At 37.9% G+C, this 24,606-nt stretch overlaps 1 protein-coding gene across 11 annotated transcripts in view; it reads left to right on the top strand.

The window, feature by feature from the left end:
• The window catches only part of ptprfb (protein tyrosine phosphatase receptor type Fb), a 192,252-nt gene extending 170,474 nt beyond the window's left edge, over positions 1-21,778 (top strand). For all 11 annotated transcript variants that reach the window (XM_084412143.1, XM_084412138.1, XM_084412145.1 and 8 more), the window contains 12 exons: positions 2,497-2,594; positions 6,626-6,749; positions 6,873-7,048; positions 10,122-10,241; positions 10,331-10,485; positions 10,852-11,137; positions 12,755-12,933; positions 17,336-17,462; positions 17,545-17,670; positions 18,042-18,196; positions 19,714-19,849; positions 20,113-21,778. In XM_084412143.1, coding sequence (XP_084268269.1) covers positions 2,497-2,594; positions 6,626-6,749; positions 6,873-7,048; positions 10,122-10,241; positions 10,331-10,485; positions 10,852-11,137; positions 12,755-12,933; positions 17,336-17,462; positions 17,545-17,670; positions 18,042-18,196; positions 19,714-19,849; positions 20,113-20,181 — 1,751 coding nt within the window. In that variant the 3' untranslated portion in view covers positions 20,182-21,778. The remainder of the gene's footprint in view (positions 1-2,496; positions 2,595-6,625; positions 6,750-6,872; positions 7,049-10,121; positions 10,242-10,330; positions 10,486-10,851; positions 11,138-12,754; positions 12,934-17,335; positions 17,463-17,544; positions 17,671-18,041; positions 18,197-19,713; positions 19,850-20,112) is intronic.
• The last annotated feature ends 2,828 nt before the right edge of the window (positions 21,779-24,606 follow it).

Genomic DNA, 24,606 nt, shown 5'->3' on the forward strand with positions numbered 1-24,606 from the left:
ACTGTCCCATCTCCTTGGAGTGTCTTATATGGACTCAATTCACCTGAAGGCCTCTTGCTCTCTTTCAACCCCTCTTTGTTAATTAGCCTTCCTGCTTTCCATTCCCAAGGTGAATGAGAGGCAGATCTGTGACGCTAAGAGAAAATGTCAGGCCTGCCTCTCTCTCCTCTAATAGCTGAGTGGTGGCAGTCGAGCCAGGTTATTACAGACCCTTTCAGTCCTGAAGAGTGCATAATTACCGCAGGCAAAACAGCCATACAGCTCTCTTACCGTGAATCCCCACTGCCACAGCCAGCGGTTTTCATATGGCAGCAGAGTGGTGACAAGCACACTTCACATTTCAACGTTTGATTCAATTTTGAAACACAGGATTGAGTTGGTTTTGTGTTGTTTATGAGTACAAATGTGACTGTATATTAATATAGGGGTTTTACTTTAGTTACAGGTACTTTGTCATCAGGGTATGTTGTTATTATAATTTTTATAAATTCTTTGAAACTTATTTATGCCTTCATTTTTTTGGGCTACTTCTTATATATGTCTTATATAAAGATACTATTGTATTAACTCAGACTTCTTAAAATATGAACATCCATCATAAAAAATATTTTAATTTTAAAACTAGGTTAAGTAAACAAACCATTTTAATATTTATTGACAAAGTAATTAATATAAATATTTACACATTTTACATCTATCCCTCACTTATGGCGTCATTTTCATTACAACCAACAATTTGGCTAATATTATCAACATTTGTATTGAAATGAATGAAAAAGTATAAGGTAATAAATCGTACTTAAGAATAGAATATTTCTGTGTGAAAACATGATTTAATTGTGTGTTTAGGATGTATAGCATGCTAATTATAAAAGGCTAGACAAAGGAGTTAGCCATTTGTTTTCCAAAATGCTGTTTAAGCAGATAATAATTTACCTGAGATGTGGTATAAATTATACTGTGGTGGAAAGTTTATAATGTTTCAGAGAAAAAAAAAACCAACTGTTGGACATTGTTAGTGGGCAAATGAATGATGTGAAAAAGTGTTTTCGAGTGCCTTAGTTGAAGAAACACCCATATCTGAGGCAGGAATTGCTTGTGTTGTACCTGCATTAAATCCAGGAGTTATTCACTTGTATGTTATGTACAGCACACAAATGCCCATATTATCACATTTAATTTCCTGTCGTTGTCTTATATGCAGCAGTAAGATGCCCAGTCTCCTATCCACAAGTTTCTAGTTACATTTTCACTTTAACGACCTTGGACATTCATTTCAATTCCAGACATCTTGTAATCGTCCTTTCCCTGCTTTGCATGCTGGGTTGTAGCTCTTCGCTGCCTAATTAACTTGCTGTTTAACAAGTGTTGAATTCACTTAATGTGCTCATGGTGCAGCTTATTGCAACATTAGCCTCTAAATATAAAGAATACTTTGTATCTCATTTGTGTGCTAGAAAACAGTTGAAATTATGTATGTATGTAAATTGCACACTCCATTTTTGTTATATGTATACATGTACTTTCCTGCTACAAAGTACACAAAAAAACAGTATGTCAAATGAATAGGATATCTGAATACCGAATATTCAGGATACAATATCCAGCAAAAATATGGTAGAGTTGTTGCTTATTTTCACTGTTTTAACATTACTTTTAACATTACTTTGTCACATGTATATAGTGATCCCTCAAGGTATTTGGACATCTTCCTTTATCTACTACTAAGCAGTTCCCAGCTTATACCATTGACACTCTAAATTAGCATGTACTCCTGCTGAGGATTTACATACACAGTATGTTGTAACACATGACTGACATATTCTAGCAAAGAAATGCAAGATGTGTCTGCATTCTGCCAGATCAGAGGATACTGCATATCAGGGTTTTTTTTGGCATCGTATCAGTGCGGTTGATTAAGAGAGTGGCCCTTGATCCTGCCGCCCACTGTCTCGCAGTAACGGTTGCATGAAGTAGCTGACAGGGGGCTCGTCCAGACATTACTGTGCTCACTGTGGGCATAATGAACTCATAATGGGGAATCATACCCAACCATGTCCCATTAAGCATCCCTGTCTTGCTCATTCATCCTCAACCATTGGAATCCCAATGATAGATCCTCTCTATTACAAGCCTCCTTCCTTTCCTCATCGAACATCACGCAGGCTGAGCATTTCCTCAGATCCAGCTGAGCATGTAGCCTTGATATGTTCACAAGCACTGGCAGTGGCAGGGAAATGGTTTTTGGCAGCAAGCTGACCCCCCAGATAACAAATCCAAAGTGTGTTTGGCGTATAGACGTAAGAGGACACAACATATGTCACCACAAATCTCGCAGAGGGATCGTCACATCAAGGTGCAAGAAGAATCTCTTTATATCGTGTCCTCCTCAACTCAAAACTGACAGACTCGCTTCCTGCCGTAACGGTACGATGCATCAGGTGTGATACTCTGGGATGTGCTCATCACTTCTTGTTGTCTTACTTTCTATTTTAGGAATGAGAGAACATCCTCCCATATCTGTCTGCGAGTTGGCGGACCACATCGAGCGACTCAAGGCCAATGATGCCCTCCGCTTTTCCCAGGAGTATGAGGTAGGACAGTAGCTTAAACTCATTCGACTGGTACTGCTTGAAAGTTTAGCATCGAAAATATTAATTACGGTTGCAGATTCTCTAGGAAATTGGGCTGCAAAACCTGCTCCTGGAGGAGTTCAGTTCACTTTCCTGCAGAGTTCAGCTCCAACGCTGTTAGAACAGTTGTTTGAACTTAAGTCTACTTGAAAGATCACAAAACTGGAGTAGAACTGTAATTGTTATTCACGCGCACAGTAACTGAAATTTAAAAGTTTTACACTTTTGTACCTTACTTACTCCTAAAGCGTTCATAGTAGTACCTTAAGTCTGCCACCTTAATGGCACATATTCCTAGTCTAAAGTACTAATATGCACCTTTTAGGCCTAGAGAATGTACAAAGATGTACTTTTTAGAATACTGCCCCAGTGACAATCTGTTGTACAACAAAGGTACAATATTTGCAACAAATTATTCTGACAGTGTATGGCGAAGCTTGTCACTGCCCTTGTTTAAATGCCCTTAAAGAAACTGCCGAAACTCAGCAAAACTTCAGCCTAAGGTTTTAGGAACTTTTTAAAATAGAGCATTTATTTTGTCTGGGTTTCCATTGTTTGACCTGATTTGGCATTTTTATTTTGTGTTTTTGTTACTTTTGTGAAGTTAGTTCTGTCTTTACTGTTTTTTTTAAATCATTTGCTCACTCGCTTTGCACACTTCGGTATTATCTAATAGTTTCTCCTGCCATCATTGGTTAGAGCGTCCACATCCGTTGTTATGACAGCTGCTAGCGCTTGCCTCTCTCAGACAGGCAGATGTTCATTTTCCCGTGATTTCTTTCTCTAGAAACCTGCAAGAAACACATAAGCACTGTCACATCTTGTAAGCCTGTTAAACCTTGCTAAGAGCGATATTTACCATGCCAGCCGTCACCCTAAAGGTGTGGAGTTATTAAAAGATCAAACGGTGTTGGCCCAAAATGAGCATCCTTGAAGTAGAGGTTGAGCTTTTGACAAACATTTGGTGTGGATGTCTTAAACATGGCAAGATACCAGTTAGAGACGTTTTTACGAGTGAAGTAGGTGTCGATTTTGCCAGCATCACACACGTCTCTTTTTCTTTCATTTGTTCTTTTGTTCTTCTCATCTCACTTTGGTGTCTTTTTTTTTAATCAGTCGTATTTATAGCAAAACTGCAATTAAAACTTCACTCAAACCAACGAAACCCTCTTTTCTGTAATTACACGTGTCTGCGGAAAGTAAAATGCAAAGACGACAAGGATTTTGTCTTATTATAGACCTCCTTTTATTCATTGCTCTTTAAAGACGTTTAGTCGTTCAGTGAGGGACGGATCAAGCCGTTTCAACAGTCATATGTGACTAATCTCTCGGCGTTGTGGTTTTCACCACACAAGCCTTCTGTAGCCAGGCGGTGCTACAACCTGCTCTTGGCATGTCATGATGTCATGTCCTCCTGTCAAGGAAGGCCCCCTCTCAAGGGGACAGATGGTTCCGCTTGGGCCAATGGGAGTAGCCTAGTCCAGCCAGCATGAGCAAGACAGCGGGTCACCATCACTGTTATTGGCTCCATGTTCTACTCGATACATCCGTTGCTCTGTTTCATTGTCTCTATTTTTCACATACTCATATCTGCCAAATATATGTTTTCCAATGCCTTGTAATCAATTGCTACTTCCTCTTGGAAAAGATTGACCACACCATACAGGTGATCTTTACATTAAACCAGCATGACACCCTTATTAACCTGAAGATTTACATATTAATTTAACCCAATAGTCTGTTGTTTTTCAATGCTTAACATGCATAAACATGAACCAGAATTTGAAGGGTGTTTGTTGTCCAAAAAATTCCTCCTTTGCTTTTAAAGTGCTCTGTAGATCACTCCTCAGCTCAACTGGTGGCAATAGCAATTGCTAACACTCCCATCAGAGACTGATTCTCACCAGTAACAAGCTTATGTTTGTCAACCCTCTAGAGCTGAAGCTGTTTATAGGAACCGGCGCTCACCTCCCACCGCTATCATTATCCGCATCTCTCAAGCTTGTCATCTCATGTAGTGACAGCTCATATTTGTTCCCCTTGTTTGCCGAGCACTGCCAGTCAGCATACCAGCTGTCGTCTTCGCACATTACCTGAACTTGCATGCGAAAGCTTACGGCAAAGTAAATGTTCCTCCAAGATGCTTGCTGATAAACTGGCAGTGAAACACTTAGCACATCAGATACTTCAATATGGCAATTGATTCATATTGAATGCTGAGTTGCTGTTTATTTTTGAACATTACTTCATGTATGGACATTTAAAAAAACAGTTGTGTTTTGAAGAGAGCGCTTTATGGTAGTTTACAGAGGCCCTCAAGAGGGTGTTTCTTGTCTAAAACATGCACGCAAGTTGGAAAGGATCCGAGGAGGCTGATGTTATCCCAGATCAGGTGAAGGGTTGTGGAGGTTGATGGACACTGAGTCAACCAGAGACTTGTCCAGAGCAGGAAGATCAATGCTGAATAACAAGAGACCCTGTGACATTATTGAACGGCCAAGCAGGCTGCTGCATATTGCCGTCGATCGATGCTCAGATACGACCCAGTGTCATTTGAGCAGAGGAGACCTGTGACTTGAGAAGGAAAGGGAGAGAGTACCACCCCACCTCTAGTCTCTTGTGTAATCCTCTGAAGTCAGAATGAGGAATCCAGTGTCTAGCTCCATGTGGTGCTGAGTGCATATTAAATTTTCTCCTGAAAATTAGCATTTTATTCATTTGACTTCTGCTTAATCCACCGTGACTTACAGGTACAGGCTTATGTTCTAGCATATGACTTACAGGTACAATCGTAGTTCTTCGGTTCATATTTGTTGTTATAATTATTAGTAGTAGTAATGTTTGCATTTATTTTAATTTTTTTCAGGTTAATAATAAGAATAATTCTATGACAGCAATGAATCATTGTGCCATCTAAAAAAATCAGCCACAAATTGTTTGATTTTATTTATTTATTTATTTATTTATTTATTGTTGTCGCCATAGACATGAATCCGTACATGTATACAGTTTGATTATTATTATATGATATTTGTAACATTAACAACAATGGTATCATAAATTATGTTTAGCTAAAGTCGCACAATATATAAATGTGATAAGAATTCTCCCATTCATTATTTTATAGTGGATTATCTCCGTCCTTTATTATGTCTGTAATAATCCATCATAATGGCTGTAACATGAGCATGACCTCTCAAATATTTGTACACAGCTGATAACTGACCTCTAATAAAAAGGCCTTGCCTTTAATGTCTGTTACCCATTCAGGGCATCACCTTATGCCAGCAGCCAGTGATATATGCAGGGTTTTCCTCCAGATGTGTCTCTCTCTTTCGAGCTTCCTGTCTGTCTCCATAAATCACTCTCCCTGTTGGGTCTGCTATTCCTCGGCCATTGCTCTTCCCTCTTCGTTCCTGTCAGCGGGCACAAAATCAAGTGCGCGCATAAAGTCCACATGGACACCAGTATTCCATTAGTCCAGGCTGAGCGTCTGAATGCTGAATGTAATCTTTAGCATCGAAGCCATATGCCCGACTGAGTTCAGGTACGGACGTACTGAGTCAGTGGTACTATAATCGGAGTCCCCTAAAGTGATCGTGTTTGAATTATGGTGTCAGTGAACAAAGCCATCTGTTGGTTGCCTATGATAACAGCATAGGAACTCTGTGTTATTGCAGGGAAGATGATCACTAGTAAGGGAACAGAACTGCAATATACCCACAAAAGGATCCAAATTACCACACTTGAGCTTTGCCAGTCCATCAGTTCTAACAACCCCTGGTGGCGAAGTCATCTCTGGTTCTTGCGGGTCTCCTTTCAAAACATCGGGTTGCTATAGAAACAAAGCCTCTCTTGCTGAAGTGATGCTAGTTCAAATTTACCCCTGCGGCACTCTGTGGTATCAAGCTTCAAACAAGGTGCCTCAAAAGACTGAACAGATTTCTCTCTTTCTCTCTCCCTCTCTTTGTCCTCTTGTCCCTCCCCTGCAGTCTGTTGATCCAGGCCAGCAGTTCACATGGGAGAACTCCAACCTGGAGGTCAACAAGCCAAAGAACCGTTATGCCAACGTTATTGCTTACGACCACTCGAGAGTTGTTCTCACCCCCGTGGACGGTAAAACTCAAACAAATGTGTTGACCTTTAACATTTCATTATGGTGACAGATGTGTGTGTTTAGGGAAAGCAATTAGCACAAATACTGGTGCGCCACCAGTGAATTGTCGTCTCTCTCTATAGGTGTTCCAGGTAGCGACTACATCAATGCCAACTACATTGACGGCTACCGTAAGCAGAATGCCTACATTGCCACGCAGGGCCCTCTGCCTGAGACTCTGAGCGACTTCTGGAGGATGGTTTGGGAGCAGAGAGCCAGTACCATCGTCATGATGACCATACTGGAAGAGAAGTCCAGGGTGAGTACCAGGGGCATACGACATCAGGACACGATGATAAACTTATCAGCTACATTCAAAACCAATAATTACGCTCAGTAGGCTCCTCACACAAATGTGTGATATATTTCCATTTATAAAAAATTTTATAAAAAAAAAAACGTAAATAAAATGTATAGAATATTAAATACTACTACATTTTATATTGAATTATTACATGGCTTGGTTGAATTCTAATGTAGAATGCGGTCTGTTATTTCTTGATATCAGACCGCTGCTAAGTATAACACACCGTTGCCATGAAAAACAGAGCGTTGCTATGGACGCAGGATTCTAACCGTAGAGACGGAACCACTGATCTATATAGAATGACATTGTCATTATATAGATCAGTGGACGGAACGGACTCCGCTTCGCGTCGGGCTCCTGATCAGCCTGTTGGGGTTGTATTCGCTATAACAACCGCCTCGCTCTACATTATCCCTTACATATAGAATACATATTTAATCATTTTTTTATATTACATGTTTTATTGTAATAATTTTCAATAATAATAATAATATAAAATAATAAAAAATATATATTTTAACAAAATATATACAATTATATCTGTGACAAAAAAAGTCCTTCATTTTGTTTCGTAATCCTTGTATTTTTTCACAAATAAACTGTTAAATACATATAAATAAAATAGACAGTAGTACAGAAGGTGGGTACATAAAATACTGTTAAATAAGGGTTTTAATAAAGTGTCTCATGCTCACCAAGGCTACATTTATTTGTGATATTGTAGTATTGTGAAAAATTATTGGGATTTAAAATCCCAACTGTTTTCTATTAGCTATTATCTTTTCAAATGTAATTTATTCCTGTGGTGGTAAAGCTAGATTTTCACCAGCCGTTGCTCCAGTGTCACATGATCCTTTAAAAATCATTCTAATATGCTGATTTGATGCTCGAGAAACATTTATTATTATTATTATTATTAATGTTGAAAACGGTTGTGCTGCTTAATATTTTTGTGGATACCATGATACATTATTTTCAGGATTATTTGATGAATAGAAAGATCAAATAAACAGCATTTATTTCAAATATAAAATATTTTAAACAGCATTTATTTAAAATACAATATAAAATGACATTATTTAAAAGTCACTTTTGATAAATGTAATGTGGCCATGCCAAAAAAAAAGTATTAATATGTTCTTTTAAACACTCAAGTGCAGAGTACATAAAAAGCCATGTACAAAGTGCACACTTTTCTAGCCGTGAGGTTCCCTTCAAAATGGTAGTATGAGTTCCTACCCAACCGCAGGTAATATAGTACGAAAATAAAAGACAAAATACCAATGCCGTTCTTTTTACTGGATGACACAGTAAAATGGTTCAACGGCTCTCTCGGTGCTGTAAAACATCCGTCTGTGCTTGGCATTAAAGGGACCCGCTTTTCTGTGAGTCCAATCACTATGTGGGCTTTTAGCGTGCTGTTGTGCCAGGCTCAGCGGGGGGCCAGTGGCACCCAGGGTTGGTGAGAGAGAGAGTCCGTCAACTAGTTTTCTTTTCAGCTCAAATGTCATATCTGCCAGAAGATAACCTGTAATTCCGCCCCCTGGAGAATTTGTGCACTCAGGTTTTTGTTGATGGATGGGCGGTCAGATGGGAGCTAAAGAGAAAGAGACATGTGTTGGCAGAGCTAGCGTGGTAAACGAGTGTGTTTTGGCAAGGCTGTGCACCCATAAAGCATTACTTCATAGGTAAAGGGCGTCCCCAAGCCCTGTGATGAAAACCTCCAGCAGAGACAGAACAACTGGCCTAGTTTCACTGCTGACAGGAGGACCTACCTTGAAGATGAAATGAACTCTACGTTTTTCAGTCTTTTCCTGGAGTAGATGATTGAACGCTATACAAAACATGCTGTTTAGGATGAATTTCTACTGCTTTTGTCTAATTTTAAATAATATGCACTCTGCTTTGTTGGTCTTCATACGAGTTGCCCTCTATTAAAACATAAGCTTTGTCCTTGTGAAGTACAGGTGTCTCAGCCCTCTGCCATAACTTACTCTTTTCAATACTGTAACAGACACCAGTCCGTTACTTTTTTCTTTTTTTTACTCATCGGTTTAAACATATGTTGATGCCTATGACCCTCCCTAAAAATAGATTTATAATTAGCATTTACTCAGAGAAGCTCGTGTTGGTTATAATACTACAATGAAATGAGGTAAATAATGTCATAGTATATGTAAACAACTAGATTTTTTCATTTTACATGGAAAATACATAAAATGTTAATGGTGCTTGCTTCTGTTAAGCTGAATAAATTATATCAATAGTAATTGAATAGAATATTCACAATCATTTTGCAGTCGATAAAACAAGTAACATGTTTTAATTTAAGTTATAATCACATTGTTATAATAGTTTTGCTTAAGTGTAAATACAGAGATGTTTTCATAGTCTGATAAAAAACCAAGAACAGATTAATTTCTGTATCAAACTGGTATTATTAAATAGTGCATATAAATGAAAATGATTGTATATAATTTATATACCATTTGAATATTATTCTTCCTTGTTTTAATTTAGTGACATTGTATAAATTTAAAATACCTTCATTGTTTAAATCTAGGATTTTACTCCGTGTATTAAACATTTTGAATGTACATTCTAAAGTGCTTGTTTGATTGAAATTATAGTGCCTCTGACAACAACAACAAAAAAACTTTTTTTTCCAGAGCAAATACACTACAGCTCTAATGTTTGGGGTCAGTAAGATTTTGTTTTTGTTTTTGTTTAAACAAGTCTCTCATGCTCGCTAAGGCTGCATTTATTTGATCAAAAATACAGTAAAATAACAAAAAGTGCTAAATAAAAATAACGGTTTTCCATTTTAATGTATTTTAAAATGTAATTTAAATCCTGTGATGACTCCAGTCTTCAGTGTCACGTGATCCTTCAGAAATCATTATTATATGCAGATTTGATGCTCAATACACATTTCCTATTATTATCAATGTTGGCTGCTTAATATTGTTGTGGATTTTTTAATAGAAGTATTCATTAAACAAAACTTGCTTACTCTCTAAAACAGGTGAAGTGTGACCAGTACTGGCCCATTCGTGGCACAGAGACTTACGGAATGATCCAAGTGACCATGCTTGACGCTGTTGAGTTGGCAACCTACAGTGTGCGCACCTTTGCCCTTTACAAGGTAAAAAGTTACTTGCCTTTTCCTCTCCATATAGTAAGTTCTACATTTTCAGCTCACTTAAACTCCTTCCTCCCACTTTGTTCAAACAGAATGGTTCTAGTGAGAAACGCGAGCTCAGGCAGTTCCAGTTCATGGCCTGGCCAGACCACGGAGTGCCTGAATACCCCACCCCCATCCTTGCCTTCCTGCGCAGAGTCAAAGCCTGCAACCCTCCTGATGCTGGACCCATGGTAGTGCACTGCAGGTGAGCGCCGCTCCCCAGTCCTGCATTTACTGCCGACCTTTTCACTTTATTTCGGTCTTATACAGCTCTGTTATAAAGTGGACAGTTGTAGGTTGCTTGGTGGAAGTTGTATGAAAGGTTTTTAAAATTGTATTCAACCTTTGTGTTTAGTTAGGGATGTCAAGGTAACACGTTTGATTAATTATGTAAAAAAAAAACAATTAATCAATCAAATGCAAGTCATTTTCATACTCCCTACCAGAAGATTTCCATAATATTTCATACCACTATATTGATATGTGAATAATTTGGTTGATTTATTATTGACAGCCTTAGTATCAGTATTAGTACAGTTTGTTTGTAGTCTAACCAGTTTGTGTCTGTCAGTGCTGGAGTGGGCCGCACGGGCTGCTTCATAGTCATTGATGCCATGCTGGAGCGCATGAAACACGAGAAGACGGTAGACATTTATGGCCACGTCACATGCATGAGAGCCCAGAGGAACTACATGGTGCAGACGGAGGACCAGTACATCTTCATCCACGAGGCCCTGCTGGAGGCCGCCACCTGTGGAAACACAGAGGTCCCTGCCCGAAACCTGTACGCCCACATCCAGAAGCTCACCCAGCCACCATCTGGAGAGACCGTCACAGCCATGGAGCTGGAGTTTAAGGTGACTGCACCTATCTTAAAAAAAAAAAAACGTTTTAATCTAGCTTCATGCATTCTTTTTTAGCAACACTTAAATATGGGTATGTTTCATAAAAAAAGCAAAAATTTGAACAAAAAGCTCAAAGAATAAATTCAAAGACTGCACCTGAATCAGATTCAGAACGATAATCAAAACATAGATGGAGTAGATCAAGTTCATCAACACCCCTAATGCTTGCACAGTCCTATAGCTCGTCCTGGGTCGACATTTCATTTAGTAACATTAGGCAATTTTGATTTATATGCTGTTTAATGTTGATGATCACGTTATTTTACATAATGCATATGATTACATATATTATCGCTTGTTTCTGCATCATCTTTGCCTGCGTTTTGATCAGGAGATTCAGTTCTCTTTCAGAAGATGCATAATAGCGTCCCCTACCTTATAACCGTGAAAACACGGAAAGCCGGAAATTTCCATCAATGGCAGGGAAGCGTTGTCTCATAAATTATGGAAATTTTCATCAACGGCAGAGAAAGAGTTAACTGGAAAAAAATAAACAAAAATATGTTTTCATGATTCCAAAACAAACAAATTGATTTTAGATTTTGATTCATGATTCTAAAGCTTGGAACCTTTATAATACACTGTCATTAAACATGAAGATGCCACAAGACACTGGACTGTGCTGAGAAATTTAAAGCCGTTTTGACTGTTATTTGATATAACTTGATAATTGATATCACATTTTTCATTGATATCAGCCCTAAAATACTATACCACAAAATAAACAGAAACAATCAATGGCAGTTGAAAAAAATAAAAGAACGGCTGAAAATCTAATTGAAATAAAAACTAAATTCAAAACTATTATAACCATGATGCATCCATGCCACTTGGTGTCAGTATAAGCTCATGATGACTGTAATATGAGCACAATGTAACAAAACTGAGTGCACCTTCAGTCCAGTAACATTTACATGCAGCCAAATAATGATTGATGTCACAATTATACTGAAAAACACTGCAGAATGAAATTTCGATCCTATTGAAGCGGGGTAGATCTGTAGTAGATCTTAAACAATCCGATTAACAGGAAAGTTTGTTCAGAATAGATATATGCAAATGCACATGAATGTGTAAATCAGATTGCAATGTTTAGGGTACATAAACCAATCTTTCAGAAACTGGAATTGGATTTGATTCTTTCAGATTAACAGGAATTAGTGCATGTAAACACCTAATGACTGTTTTATTGAAAATGTTTTACTATTCCGTCTCTTAATAATGCAATTGGGATATAACTGAACGCTGGTATAAGCTCAACTGAGAACGGATTCTAGAAGTAGAAACAGCATCTGGTGCAAAGACCGGAGTGGGTACCCAGTACAGACAGAGCTTGTAGTAGAGCCAACAGTCTCCATGCGCTCACTGCTGATGTCCATCTGTGCTTTCTCTTCCCCGCTGCCAGTCACTTTCCCAGTCAGACCGTTACACCCCCACCCCTCTCTACTGCTGCAGAACTCACATTCACACAACTAACAGTCCCCCACATTTAAAAAAACATTTTTGTTTCAGACTGTTTTCTGCTATAATGTTTCTGCCAGCCCTCTGAACCCAACGCTGTTTCCACAGAGACTCGCCAACTCCAAAGCCCACACCTCACGATTCATCAGCGCCAACCTGCCCTGCAACAAGTTCAAGAACCGGCTGGTCAATATCATGCCTTTCGAGTCCACGCGGGTGTGCCTGCAGCCAATCCGAGGAGTGGAGGGATCTGACTACATCAATGCCAGCTGCATCGACGGATACAGGTAGCCAAACCATTACTAAAACACTGAGGGCTGCAATAGATGCCTTCTGTTTTTTATTCAGGTAGCTATCGTAAACAGATTTGTTAGATTCTGTCAGTTGTGGGTCTAAAAACTGACTGTGCAAGTAGTTGTGTTGCATTATGAAGCACAGACACATTTCAGTCATGAAACCAAGCTTACTTAGCTAGAAGCATCTACATTCATGCACTCACGTAGAGTGTGTTTCAGGCTTCAGGACCTTGCATTATTTTTATTCATATTTTTAATGTATATAATTTTAATTATATAAAAGACATTTTTCTTTTTATGTGTATGCATGCTCCTTTTTCATATATATGTAAATATATACATACTGTATGTATAGAGAGGGAAAGTGCTAATTCTAATACCTGTATGAATTTATATAATTCTATCTGTGGAATGTATTTAGCATTTTTATATGTAATTGTTGTGTTTTGTATTATTTCTATTGAGTGTTTGATTTGCTCAGGTCACTTATATCCGTGAGAATCAGATCATTGTTACAATTAGACTTTAACCGTGTATTATGTTGCCGTTCCTAATTGTTACCAGCCAACTGGCTTGCTTTATCTGCTCACCAAAGCCATTTTTAACTCACATATGGCGCTTGGCGAGTCTTAATTTAGGCTTCTGAATCCATCTCTAAATAAATGCAGTGGTTCTGTTTACATCAGACGACCAAACTCGTTCTTGTACGCGGTAAATAAGATGATCCATAGCTCCTATTTTCCTCCACTGCAATATTCTCCCTAAACAACGAGCAGCACAGTGTAGTTTGTCTACATATTTTCAGCCTTCACATTTTTTGTTGCTTTACTCTGTCTGACAGCTGTTTATTGAATTACAAAGGGAGGCGCTCTCAATGGGGCGATCGCTCGAGAAAATCAGAGACAGAAAAGGCCAGTCGTGTTTGCCGTAAAACGAAGCGTGGGCACGAAATGTCACAGAGTCTGTGAAGGGAATGTCTAGGGGCTTGATACATCAGCCCCTCTCGTTTGAATTAAAACTTAATGAGAGCTACTCTGGAGGAGCTCAACCTGTGCCAATGCGTAATTGACACTACTCCCATTTCTGAAACCAAATGAGTTTCAAAAAGCGGTTCTCCGGTCACGTCTCCTTCTCTAGCCGAGCCTCTGGGTTCGTCTGCTCCGAGATTTGTTGTCTTGTCAAAAGGCTGCAATTAACCCTCTTTTAAACAGCATGTTAATGCGATAAGCACAAAAACACGCTTGACCTTCTTGCTAGTTTACAAAGAGCTTCTCCAGTCGAGCGGATACGTCATTAGAGCTGTTTTTGTGTCTGCCTTTTTTGGTTTCGTGTTGCATTTCGTTTGATTGGGGGTGAAAATAACCTCCAAGGAAAAACAGATTAATGTAGAGGTAATTCGGCTTTGTCAAAGGCAGTGTGTCCCTGACGTCTGCTGTGTGTTGTTCGTAGCGACGTGTTTGTGTGTGTATGCTCTGGAATGAGTGGCCGTGGGTGGGTGGGAGGGAGGGGGTCTCTCGCTCTTCTTTGCTCTTCATTCTGGCTCGTCTCTCCCCATCTCTTCTCTTCTTCTCTGCCGTCTCTTTATTTGTCGGAACAAGGCCCTGAGCAGACTTTAATCTCCCGGTTCCATGTTATTAACTCGCCTGCAGCACCTTCATTAGTTGCTAACCCGTGGCACTGTTTGTATGAGACAGCGATGTGTTTGCCATGTGCTCATTGATTGTACGAGCTGCCATAGCGAAGTACGCTGCTGCCACCCAGTGGTCTTGTTAATATAACACCCTAGCTCTGTGTACTGGACATATGGGTAGAACAACAGATGATAGGATATGGATTTTTCACAATCGACTTTCATAAAGGCGATGAAAGTGACTGTTTTGCCAACTTATGCAAGCCATTGTATTAGACCGTCATCATTCCTTCAACGACACGCCATCTCTTCAAAACCTAAATGTGGAAGATGATTGATGGGCAGGGAGCATTTCTGGTTGGCTAAAAAAGGGTGTGTTGCTTATATACTGCATAACTGCTTATATAGGCTGATTGTCAATTGCAGCCATTAACCGACTAAACTAAAACCTTTTTATTGTCAAAACTATCATAGTCCTCAGAAAAACTGAGACCTACAAATTACATATTAAAAATAATAGGGTAGCATATACTATTTATGTAATATTATATAAATAATACTAACATTTTCAGCAGGAAAAAAATATTATAATACTAACAATTAAATTCTTGATGACAGGAACGTATAATTTGTTACTTTATTTCTATATTATTGTTTACATTTATTTTATTTTAGTATTAAACTTAAAGAACACAAAAAAAGTTAACTATTCAATAATGGATCAAATTCTAATAAAAACAGAACATGCTAGGGCTGCACGATATTGGAAAAAAAATTACATTGCGATATTTTTCCCCCAACGATATATATCGCGATATTGCGAGCCATCAATCCAGGCTAAAGTCAATAATTACCATTCCATGTTATTAATAATTTCACTAATAAGCAAGCTTCATTACAAGTAACAAAAAGGCCACTTAATATTTTATTCCAGAAACATATTTCTCTCAGAATTCGGTGAACGTTCTACACAGGACCTAACGTTCTTCGGGTTCTAGGACCTGAAAAATTATGTTTTCTGTGCTGATTCAGTGACGCGTTCATGTAAACGCCACCTAGACCCAGCAAAAGTAATGATTCATAATATGTAAAATATTACAATGAGACATTTTAATTGTTTATTAATAAACAAGTGTTTTCTGTAAAGCTGAAGTTGACAATATACTGACTCGCGATCTTCGCAGCAGTGATCGGGAGAAATGCACTTTTCATACAGATTAAATATAGCTATATATATTTTTTTAATGGTTCTGTTTAAAAATAGAGATTTCTGTAGATAATAGATATATTTCTTCTTTTTTTTTCTTTTTTTTTTAGGTGTGTGAGGCGAGTAGGCTACCTTTTACGCTGAGTTTCGGTTCATGGATGATAGCTTAATCTCCGGTTAAGGCGCTGGCTGCTATTTTTAATTATTATTAATCATTATTAAATCCAGGAAATTGGATAATGAAATACTGATTAAAATTAAGATACAATTAATACAAAACGAAATTCGTTTTAAAGAAAGGCTTTGTGCTTTCTGTTTGAGGTTTCTGTGAAAGTTTTAAAGCAGTCTTTAGTGCCGCTTTCATAACGGTCGCGTCCGTAATGTCACGTAACATTGTTTTTTCCTCATAAATGCAAACACGAAAAATAAACGAATGTTTAAAAAAGACAACCATCCACAACTTTATAACACTCCAGCAAAGTAGCCTACCTCTTTTTGGTCAACATCCTCCTTTTTGTAGACGAAATAGGCTAGTCCCAAATAGCTGATTTTGACTTTTTTTGCGGCAGATCCTCTTCGTCGCGCATTTTTGAATGTTGGCTGTGAGCGCGGTGAGCTGCGGCACAGCGAACCAATCACTGTGCAGGCACGCAGAACGCGTATGTCACCCCAGCAAAAAGCCATACAACAAACTCGTGTTTACTGTGTGCTACCGTTCTCTTATGGGTACTACTAACGTTACCCTTCACATCGCATGTTCCGGCGATGTGACTATCGCTCATTCGCACATCGCGATGTCGATGTTAAAACAGAATATCGTTCAGCCCTAGAACATGCTCACTGCATTAGTCTCCATAGTGACTGCATTTGTTGTATCCATATCACATCCATTTCACTGTCACACTGTGATGCTCCCATTTAACAAAAATGCTATTTTTCATAACATATTCATAGTACAAGCATGACAAATGTATATTAGATATATTATATCATAACAACATAACTATTTATTGCTTGTTCACAAAAACAAATGAATATTTTTATGGGTGAAAATAAACATGTTTTTCTGAGACTTTTCTTGAAAGCACTGCCACAAAAATAAATAAAGCTACAACAATTTAGAAAATAAAAAATAAAGGGGTAGTTCACCCTCAAGTTTTTCCAAACCTGTATACTTTTCTTTCTTCTGCTGAACACAAAAGAAGATAGTCTGAAGAATGTCATCAAACAGTTAATGACCTAATACTGAAAAATAAAAATACTATGGAAGTCAATGGGGTTCATTAACTGTTTGATGACATTCTTCATAATATCTTCTTTTGTGTTCAGCAGAAGAACTAAACTCCTACAGGTTTGAAACAACTTAAGTGTGAATAAATTAAAGAAATTTAATTTTTAATTTTCAACTATCCCTTTAAGAAAAAAAATCTACTAGTCCATTTCAGCTATAGTCAAGGCACGGCTGTTTTCTAGCCACTGTCAAGGTCATGTGATCAATCTGGCACATTTGCTTGTTTTGCATCAAGGTCTCAAAAGATGTTTTTGTGTGTGCACAGACAGCAGAAGGCCTATATTGCCACTCAGGGCCCTCTAGCGGAGACCACAGAGGACTTCTGGAGGATGTTATGGGAGCACAATTCCACTATAGTAGTAATGCTGACCAAACTCAGAGAGATGGGACGGGTAAGAGCATGTTCCTCCTTTTAACTTGCTTCCTGCTGTTTTAATCAGGAATAAATTCAATTTTTTTTTCCTCATCCTGCAGGAGAAGTGCCATCAGTACTGGCCTGCAGAGCGCTCTGCCCGCTATCAGTACTTTGTGGTGGATCCCATGGCTGAATACAACATGCCCCAGTACATACTGCGAGAGTTCAAAGTCACAGATGCCAGGGTACGTGCATCCATCACCTGAAGGAATCTGCCGGAGGAGCATTATTTGTGTTATTTCAGATGAATGTCACTCAGTATATGGTACTTGAGGGCACCGCTGGGGTGTGTGAGCAATCTGTTGCTGGTGGCGGATGTTTCGCTCTCATATCCTACGGCTCGCCTTGGACTTTAGAGCTTTCTGCCGACTATAAATAGTGGCAAGGTTATGAAAAAGCTTGTAGCTGAAACTCATACACACACGGTCATAAACCAAGCATATGGACAGAGGCTCCCTGCTGTGCGCGGTCTGACTGGGAGGTGTCCAGCTGTTGTGTGCGTATGTGAGGGTGATACCAGCTGCCTAATAAACCGGTAATTCTGCATTCCCTTCAGGACGGTCAATCCAGAACCATTCGCCAGTTCCAGTTCACTGATTGGCCAGAGCAGGGAGTGCCAAAAACCGGAGAGGGATTCATTGATTTCATTGGCCAAGTTCATAAAACCAAGGAGCAGTTTGGGCAGGATGGACCAATCACTGTGCACTGCAGGTATGCTGATCTGTGATTGGACAAGTCTGAATGAAATTATGGATAGCACAATGTGTGAGGGATGGTATACAGTCAGCTGATCAGCGTCACTCTATAAACCTCAACATGAAGCAGAGGGGTTTTGTGATCATGACTAACTGACTGTACATTATCCTGCGTATTACATGGCTACTTAACAAATAGATTTTATGTAATTAACTTTTCATTAAATTGTATGAATAATTTGTAATAATAAATAATTGTATGCATTTTTACTTATTCAAACTTTTTGCACTTTTTGGATTGTATCATTTATTTAATAATTTATTATAATTGTTATTATTATTAATGTAATAAACTTTTTTTAAATGTTTAATTTTTAAAATGTTATATAACTTGTAATGAATAATAAGTTTAATAATTAATTATTATTTTACATTGTTTTATTCTAGCCTGGCTAACGTCAGACCAAGTCTCATTGAGACTTGGTCTGGGAACTACGTGCGCATTTTCTCGTATTTGAGGCGTGGTTTACGAATGCCCAGAGCCGTTTATTGGGCGCTATGAATGTCTATCAAATGCGTCTGTATGTAGCTCATAGCCAATCGCTTCAATTATACCAGATGACGTATGTAGAGTGAGAGAAATTCGACGAGGAAAAAGACGATGGGTCAAAGATTTATTTGTACACGATGGAGTTTAGCGAATATTACCGTTTGTGCAAGATAAACATGAGGGTAGAAGGTAACGTCGAGTCTGATATAAACAAACTGCTTCGGTGTCGTCATCATCTTGCTGCTCCCTCCCCGTTCTGTGATTGGTTCCCTTTTTCAGGGGAAAAATTGTCCCATGGTGTCCAGACTGCCATAGCAGCGTGAATAGAATCGCGCTGCGAGCAAGGCAGTATGGGGAAACCCAGGCTAGGTTTATTCTATTATTTTATTTGAGTTATTTTCATAATAAATTATTGTATTATTTTTAATTGAATAATAAAAAATTAATAATAAATTACTTATTTATTATTTCTTGTTATCTTTTATACATTCTCTTTTTTTAAAGATTAAAAAAAAATTATCGCTTATTTTAATTTAATAATTTGTATTTTGTTGTGCTGTCAAATCGATTAATCATGATGAATCGCATCTAACATAAGAGTTTGTTTATATAATATATGCATATTATACATATGTGTATATATTATATTATATTACACACATATATTATATAAACACAAACTTTTATGTTAGATGTGATTAATCGCGATTAATTTGTCAGCACTAGTAATGACTCGTGAACTTTTCATGACATTTAATGAATAATAAAATATTTTTAATATTAGATTATTCTTTTAATAATTTTTTCCAATGTATTAATACAGTACACTTTTTAAATTCTATTATTTGATGATTCCACTCATTCCATTATTCCACTCATTCCATTATTCCGTGATTCCACTCAAGACGGCAGTGTTATGTGTCACGTAGAGCCGTCACCCTTGTGTAACAGGTGTTAAGTTAACAGATGCTGTTGTTTTTCAGTGCTGGAGTGGGAAGGACAGGGGTTTTCATCACTCTGAGTATTGTCCTGGAGAGGATGAGATATGAGGGTGTGGTGGATCTGTTCCAGACGGTTAAGACCCTGCGCACACAAAGGCCTGCCATGGTGCAGACAGAGGTACTGTCCCACTGCCCAAGCATTATAATAGCACTTGTCAAATATGCCTTTAAAGCTGCTGATTTAGACTGAGTAGATATGTTCATTCCTTCAACAACTGCATCCAAGTTGTTCTAATATGCCAATGTTGTTTGTAGAGCCTACATTTCAGCGGTATCTGTCAAGAACGTTTCATGCGTGGTGTCCCAGAAAATCATATTGATATTGTCACCATAACTCTGCGTTATTAGTTTGTCCCACTGACGCACTGTTTTCCCCTGCAGGACCAGTACCAGCTGTGCTACAGAGCCGCTCTGGAGTACCTGGGGAGCTTCGATCACTATGCAACGTAACCACTCCTGGAACACAGCCTTCTGGTACAACTCTTCAGGAGTGCAGCAAGTGTCCCTTCTGAGCCACCGTTCCCCCACCCCATCCTGTACAGAGATCTGGGGGGGTGGGAAGGGCAGGCTATCCAGTGGCTGGTTAACCAATCACAGCAGTCTGCTATTGACTGGCACCAAGAGATTGCTTTAAGAAATATAGACAACTCTCTTTCAAGAAGCACCATCTAAAAAAAAAAACTATATTCTAGTTTCTCTTTAGCGTACGCCAACCCACACTACAGTCGAAGGCTACTGGTAGCTCTAATTCTTTTCTTTTCTTTTTTTCCCCTGCTTTTTTTAAAATCATGATTATCATTTATTATTATTTTAAAAATCCAGTATGACAATATTGTTATTATTCTTATTTAGAATATTTGTGTTTTTTAATCATCTTTTAACATCTTTTGTCTTAACGGCCTTTTCCGTGGGTCTACCTTTTTCCTTAAATGGTACTGTTTTATTTTATTTTCTTTATAATAGGTTATTTTAGCACAAGAACATGTATTTTTAACATGTTCCTCTGATACTAATACGAGAGAACCGCTGTTCTCTAAGCTGCTGATGGTTCGACTTTGTAACACGATTTTTTTTTCTTTTCTTCGTTATGTATAATTGGTCTTATTGGGCTAAAATGAGCGGGTTCACTTTTGGAGAAGCCTTTAATGTTCTGTCTCTCTATGATATCTCAATGATTAAAGAAAAATGCCTTTGGTACTTTCAGTACAGTGGTACTGAATAAGAAAAACTTGTGGTAGGGGAAAGCAAATCAACTAACGAATAAAATCAGCACTGTACAGAACTCAGTAGGGGTTAAATGTGATTTGTGAAGAATAAACCTTCTGATTGGAGCGCGTTTCACTGCGAGGGACGTTACCGGGAACCGAACGCGATCCTGGTGAAAAGTGACCCTCGCACCCCGCTTCTCTGTGACATTTGAAGACCTGATATTGAAATGAGACCAATCGCCATTGGCAACCTGTACAGTATAAACCACTCCCCCGAGGGAGAGTCAGCTCTGTTTAATCCAACTCTTCTTTTTATACAGAAATATATATATACATAAATTTATAATTATGAATAAATATAAATACTATTATAGATACAGTATATAAACAGCTTCTGCTCTATTGTCCATAATTCTCTCAAAACGTAATCCTGGACTTTTCTTGATATACCAACAAAGAGAAAACTACACAAGAGACTGCTGTGTGTGAATCTGTTCATGGTACAAAAGTTATATCTACTGTATTATCTGCGCACCCCTGGTGTTTGGCGGTCTCCTCTGATGGGATGGGGCAGCACAACGCAAATTAAAAACACTTCCTACAGGACGACGTCATTTCATGCCTGCTCGATTACAACCGGCATGTAAAAGGGAGACCTGGCCATACGTTCAGAATATGTTGGCAAGTTCATTTTTACCTTGTGAATGATTAGTGCTGTAGAGGTTCGATCTGTTGTATACACAGTCTGTTTTCTATTTGTTAATAAGAAAACTGGAATAAAAAATATTGCAGGAAAAAACTCCTTGATGTTAATAAAGTTCAATAATTGGTTTTTGTACAAAATATTGTCTCTGTGTGTGTCTCTGGACTATGTTCAGTCAGTGTATTGTTTGATTCAAATGGAAGACAAAATGACTTCAACTTTGTAAAGCACTCCTCTTAAAGGAGAACTCCAGTCAATTTTAACATTGAGCTCATTTTTTTGTACATTTGGAGTGCTGTCAATACAGAGAACAACGACAAAAATCGGTGTTGCCTACACCGAGTTATCCTTTTTTTTAAATTTGCACCCTGTTGACTTCAATGGGGCAAGTTTTAAACCTGCTTTTAGCCTCTTAACATCCTTGATGTGTCATTACAAGTGCACATACCTGTATTTACATCCTGTTTTCGGTCGAAGTCCACAGTAGTCGATTGTCGAGTTCACGCGCATAGGTTTAGTACCTATGATCACGCGCGTGAACTCGACAATCGACTACTGTGGACTTCGACCGAAAACAGGATGTAAATACAGGTATGTGCGCTGGCTGAATAAACATCATTTTTATTAATATCTTTCACATCTACTGCAGTCAGATTCACCCGCGTTCACTCCGAAGGAATCACTCACATGACCTGTGCACTTGTAATGACACATCAAGGATGTTAAGAGGCTAAAAGCAGGTTTAAAACTTGCCCCACTGAAGTCAACAGGGTGCAAATTTTAAAACGAGGATAACACGGTGTAGGCAACACCGATTTTTGTCGTTGTTCTCTGTACTGACAGCACTCCAAATGTACAAAAAAATGAGCTCAATGTTAAAATTGACCAGAGTTCTCCTTTAAAGGAACAGTTCACTTCAAAATGAAAATTCTGTCATCATTAATTCACCCTCAAGTTGTTTCAAACCTTTATGAATTTCTTTCTTCTGCTGAACACAAAGGGAGATATTTTGAAGAATGTCGGTAACCAGACAGTTAATGGCACCCACTGACTGCCATAGTAGGGAAAAAAATATTGAAGTCAATGAGGTCCACCAACTGTTTGGTTACCGACATTCTTCAAAATATCTTCTTTTGTGTTCAGTACTGCTACTTATCTACTTATCAATGCAACAGCTGCAAGTGCAGAATATATATATATATATATATATACGTAATACAAATACTTGATGAAAAAGTTAAAACTAAAAAGTTATTACTAAAAGTCTTTATAAATGCAACTGAGAAAAACAATTATGGTACAGAATAATCATTTAACATAAAATATTTTGATACTGGTCAGTTTAATAATAAGTGGAGGAGGTATTGTTGTCATCATCTTCTATTTTTGCTGTCAGTAAATTATGCTTGGACTACCGGCAAGCATGATATATATATATATATATATATATATATATATATATATATATATATATACAGTACCAGTCAAAAGTTTGGAAACACTACTATTTTTAATGCTTTTGCAAGAAGTCTCTTATGCTCATCAAGCCTGCAGTTAAAAACAAACAAAAAAAAAAACAAAAAAAAACAGTAATATTATGAAATATTATTACAATTTAAAATAATGGTTCTCTTTTTTAATATACTTTAAAATGTAATTTATTTTTGTGATGCAAAGCTGAATTTTCATCAGCAAGTACTCCAGTCTTTGGTGTCTTATGATCCTTCAGAAATCATTCTAATATGATAATTTGATACTCAGTTATTATCAATGATGGAAACAGTTGTGCTGTTTAATATATTTTTTTGGAATACTTTTTTCAGGATTCATTGATGAGTAAAACATTAACAGCATTTATTCATAAAAACAGCATTTATTCAAAATAAAAACATTTCTAACAATATAAATCGTTACCATCACCTTTTATCAATTTAATGCATCCTTGTTGAATTAAAGTACTAATTTCTTTAAAAAAAAAAAAGTTATTGTTCCCAAACTTTTGAACGGTAGTGTATATTGTTACAAAAGATTTATATTCTAAATAAATACAGTTCTTTTAAACTTTTTATTCATCAAATAATCCTGAAAAAAGTATCTCAGGTTATAAAATAATATTAAGCAGCACAACTGTTTCCAACATTGATCATAAATCAGCATATTAGAATGATTTCTGAAGGATCATAAGACACCAAAGACTGGAGTACTTGCTGATGAAAATTCAGCTTTGCATCACAAAAATAAATGACATTTTAAAGTATATTAAAAAAGAGAACCATTATTTTAAATTGTAATAATATTTCATAATATTACTGTTTTTTTTTTTTTTTTTTTTTTTTAACTGCAGGCTTGATGAGCATAAGAGACTTCTTGCAAAAGCATTAAAAATAGTAGTGTTTCCAAACTTTTGACTGGTACTGTATATATATATACATTAGTAGATAAACTGATAAAAACAAAACTTCTCTTTATGGTTCATTTTGAATACATTTTAAGTAGATTCTCATCCTCCCTTGCCTCTTCTGTAAAAGGCATACTCTTGTGGTGGAACAGTGGAGGAAGATGACACTTCATGCCCCACATCCCTGGTCTTCAGGGATTCGTCTGAGAATGCTCAGTCTCCGCACTCTGGCTTCTCAGATGCAATACTGAAGACCACAAAGCAGTGGAGGCAGAAGAAGAGAGCACCTGTGGTTGCTGGGTCTGAGAAAGTTGAGGGGGGAAACCACACCTCATCCCCGGTCTTCAACAATGACCCCCGCACTCAGGATTCTCAGATGTAACAATGAAGTCCAAGAAGCAGTGGAGGCAGAAGAAGAAGAAGAAGAAGACTCAGGGAGTATCATGCCTGACAGGCCCACACAAGGAGCACCAGTGCCCATCACGTTCCGACAGGGAGCACCTGCGCCTGTTGGTTCTTCTGAGATGGGGAAACTCACCTCATCCCTTCAGGGATGCTTCTGAGAA

The sequence above is a fragment of the Rutilus rutilus genome (genome assembly GCF_951802725.1).
Source record: "Rutilus rutilus genome assembly, chromosome: 6".
In the NCBI taxonomy this organism is placed as follows: domain Eukaryota; kingdom Metazoa; phylum Chordata; class Actinopteri; order Cypriniformes; family Leuciscidae; genus Rutilus; species Rutilus rutilus.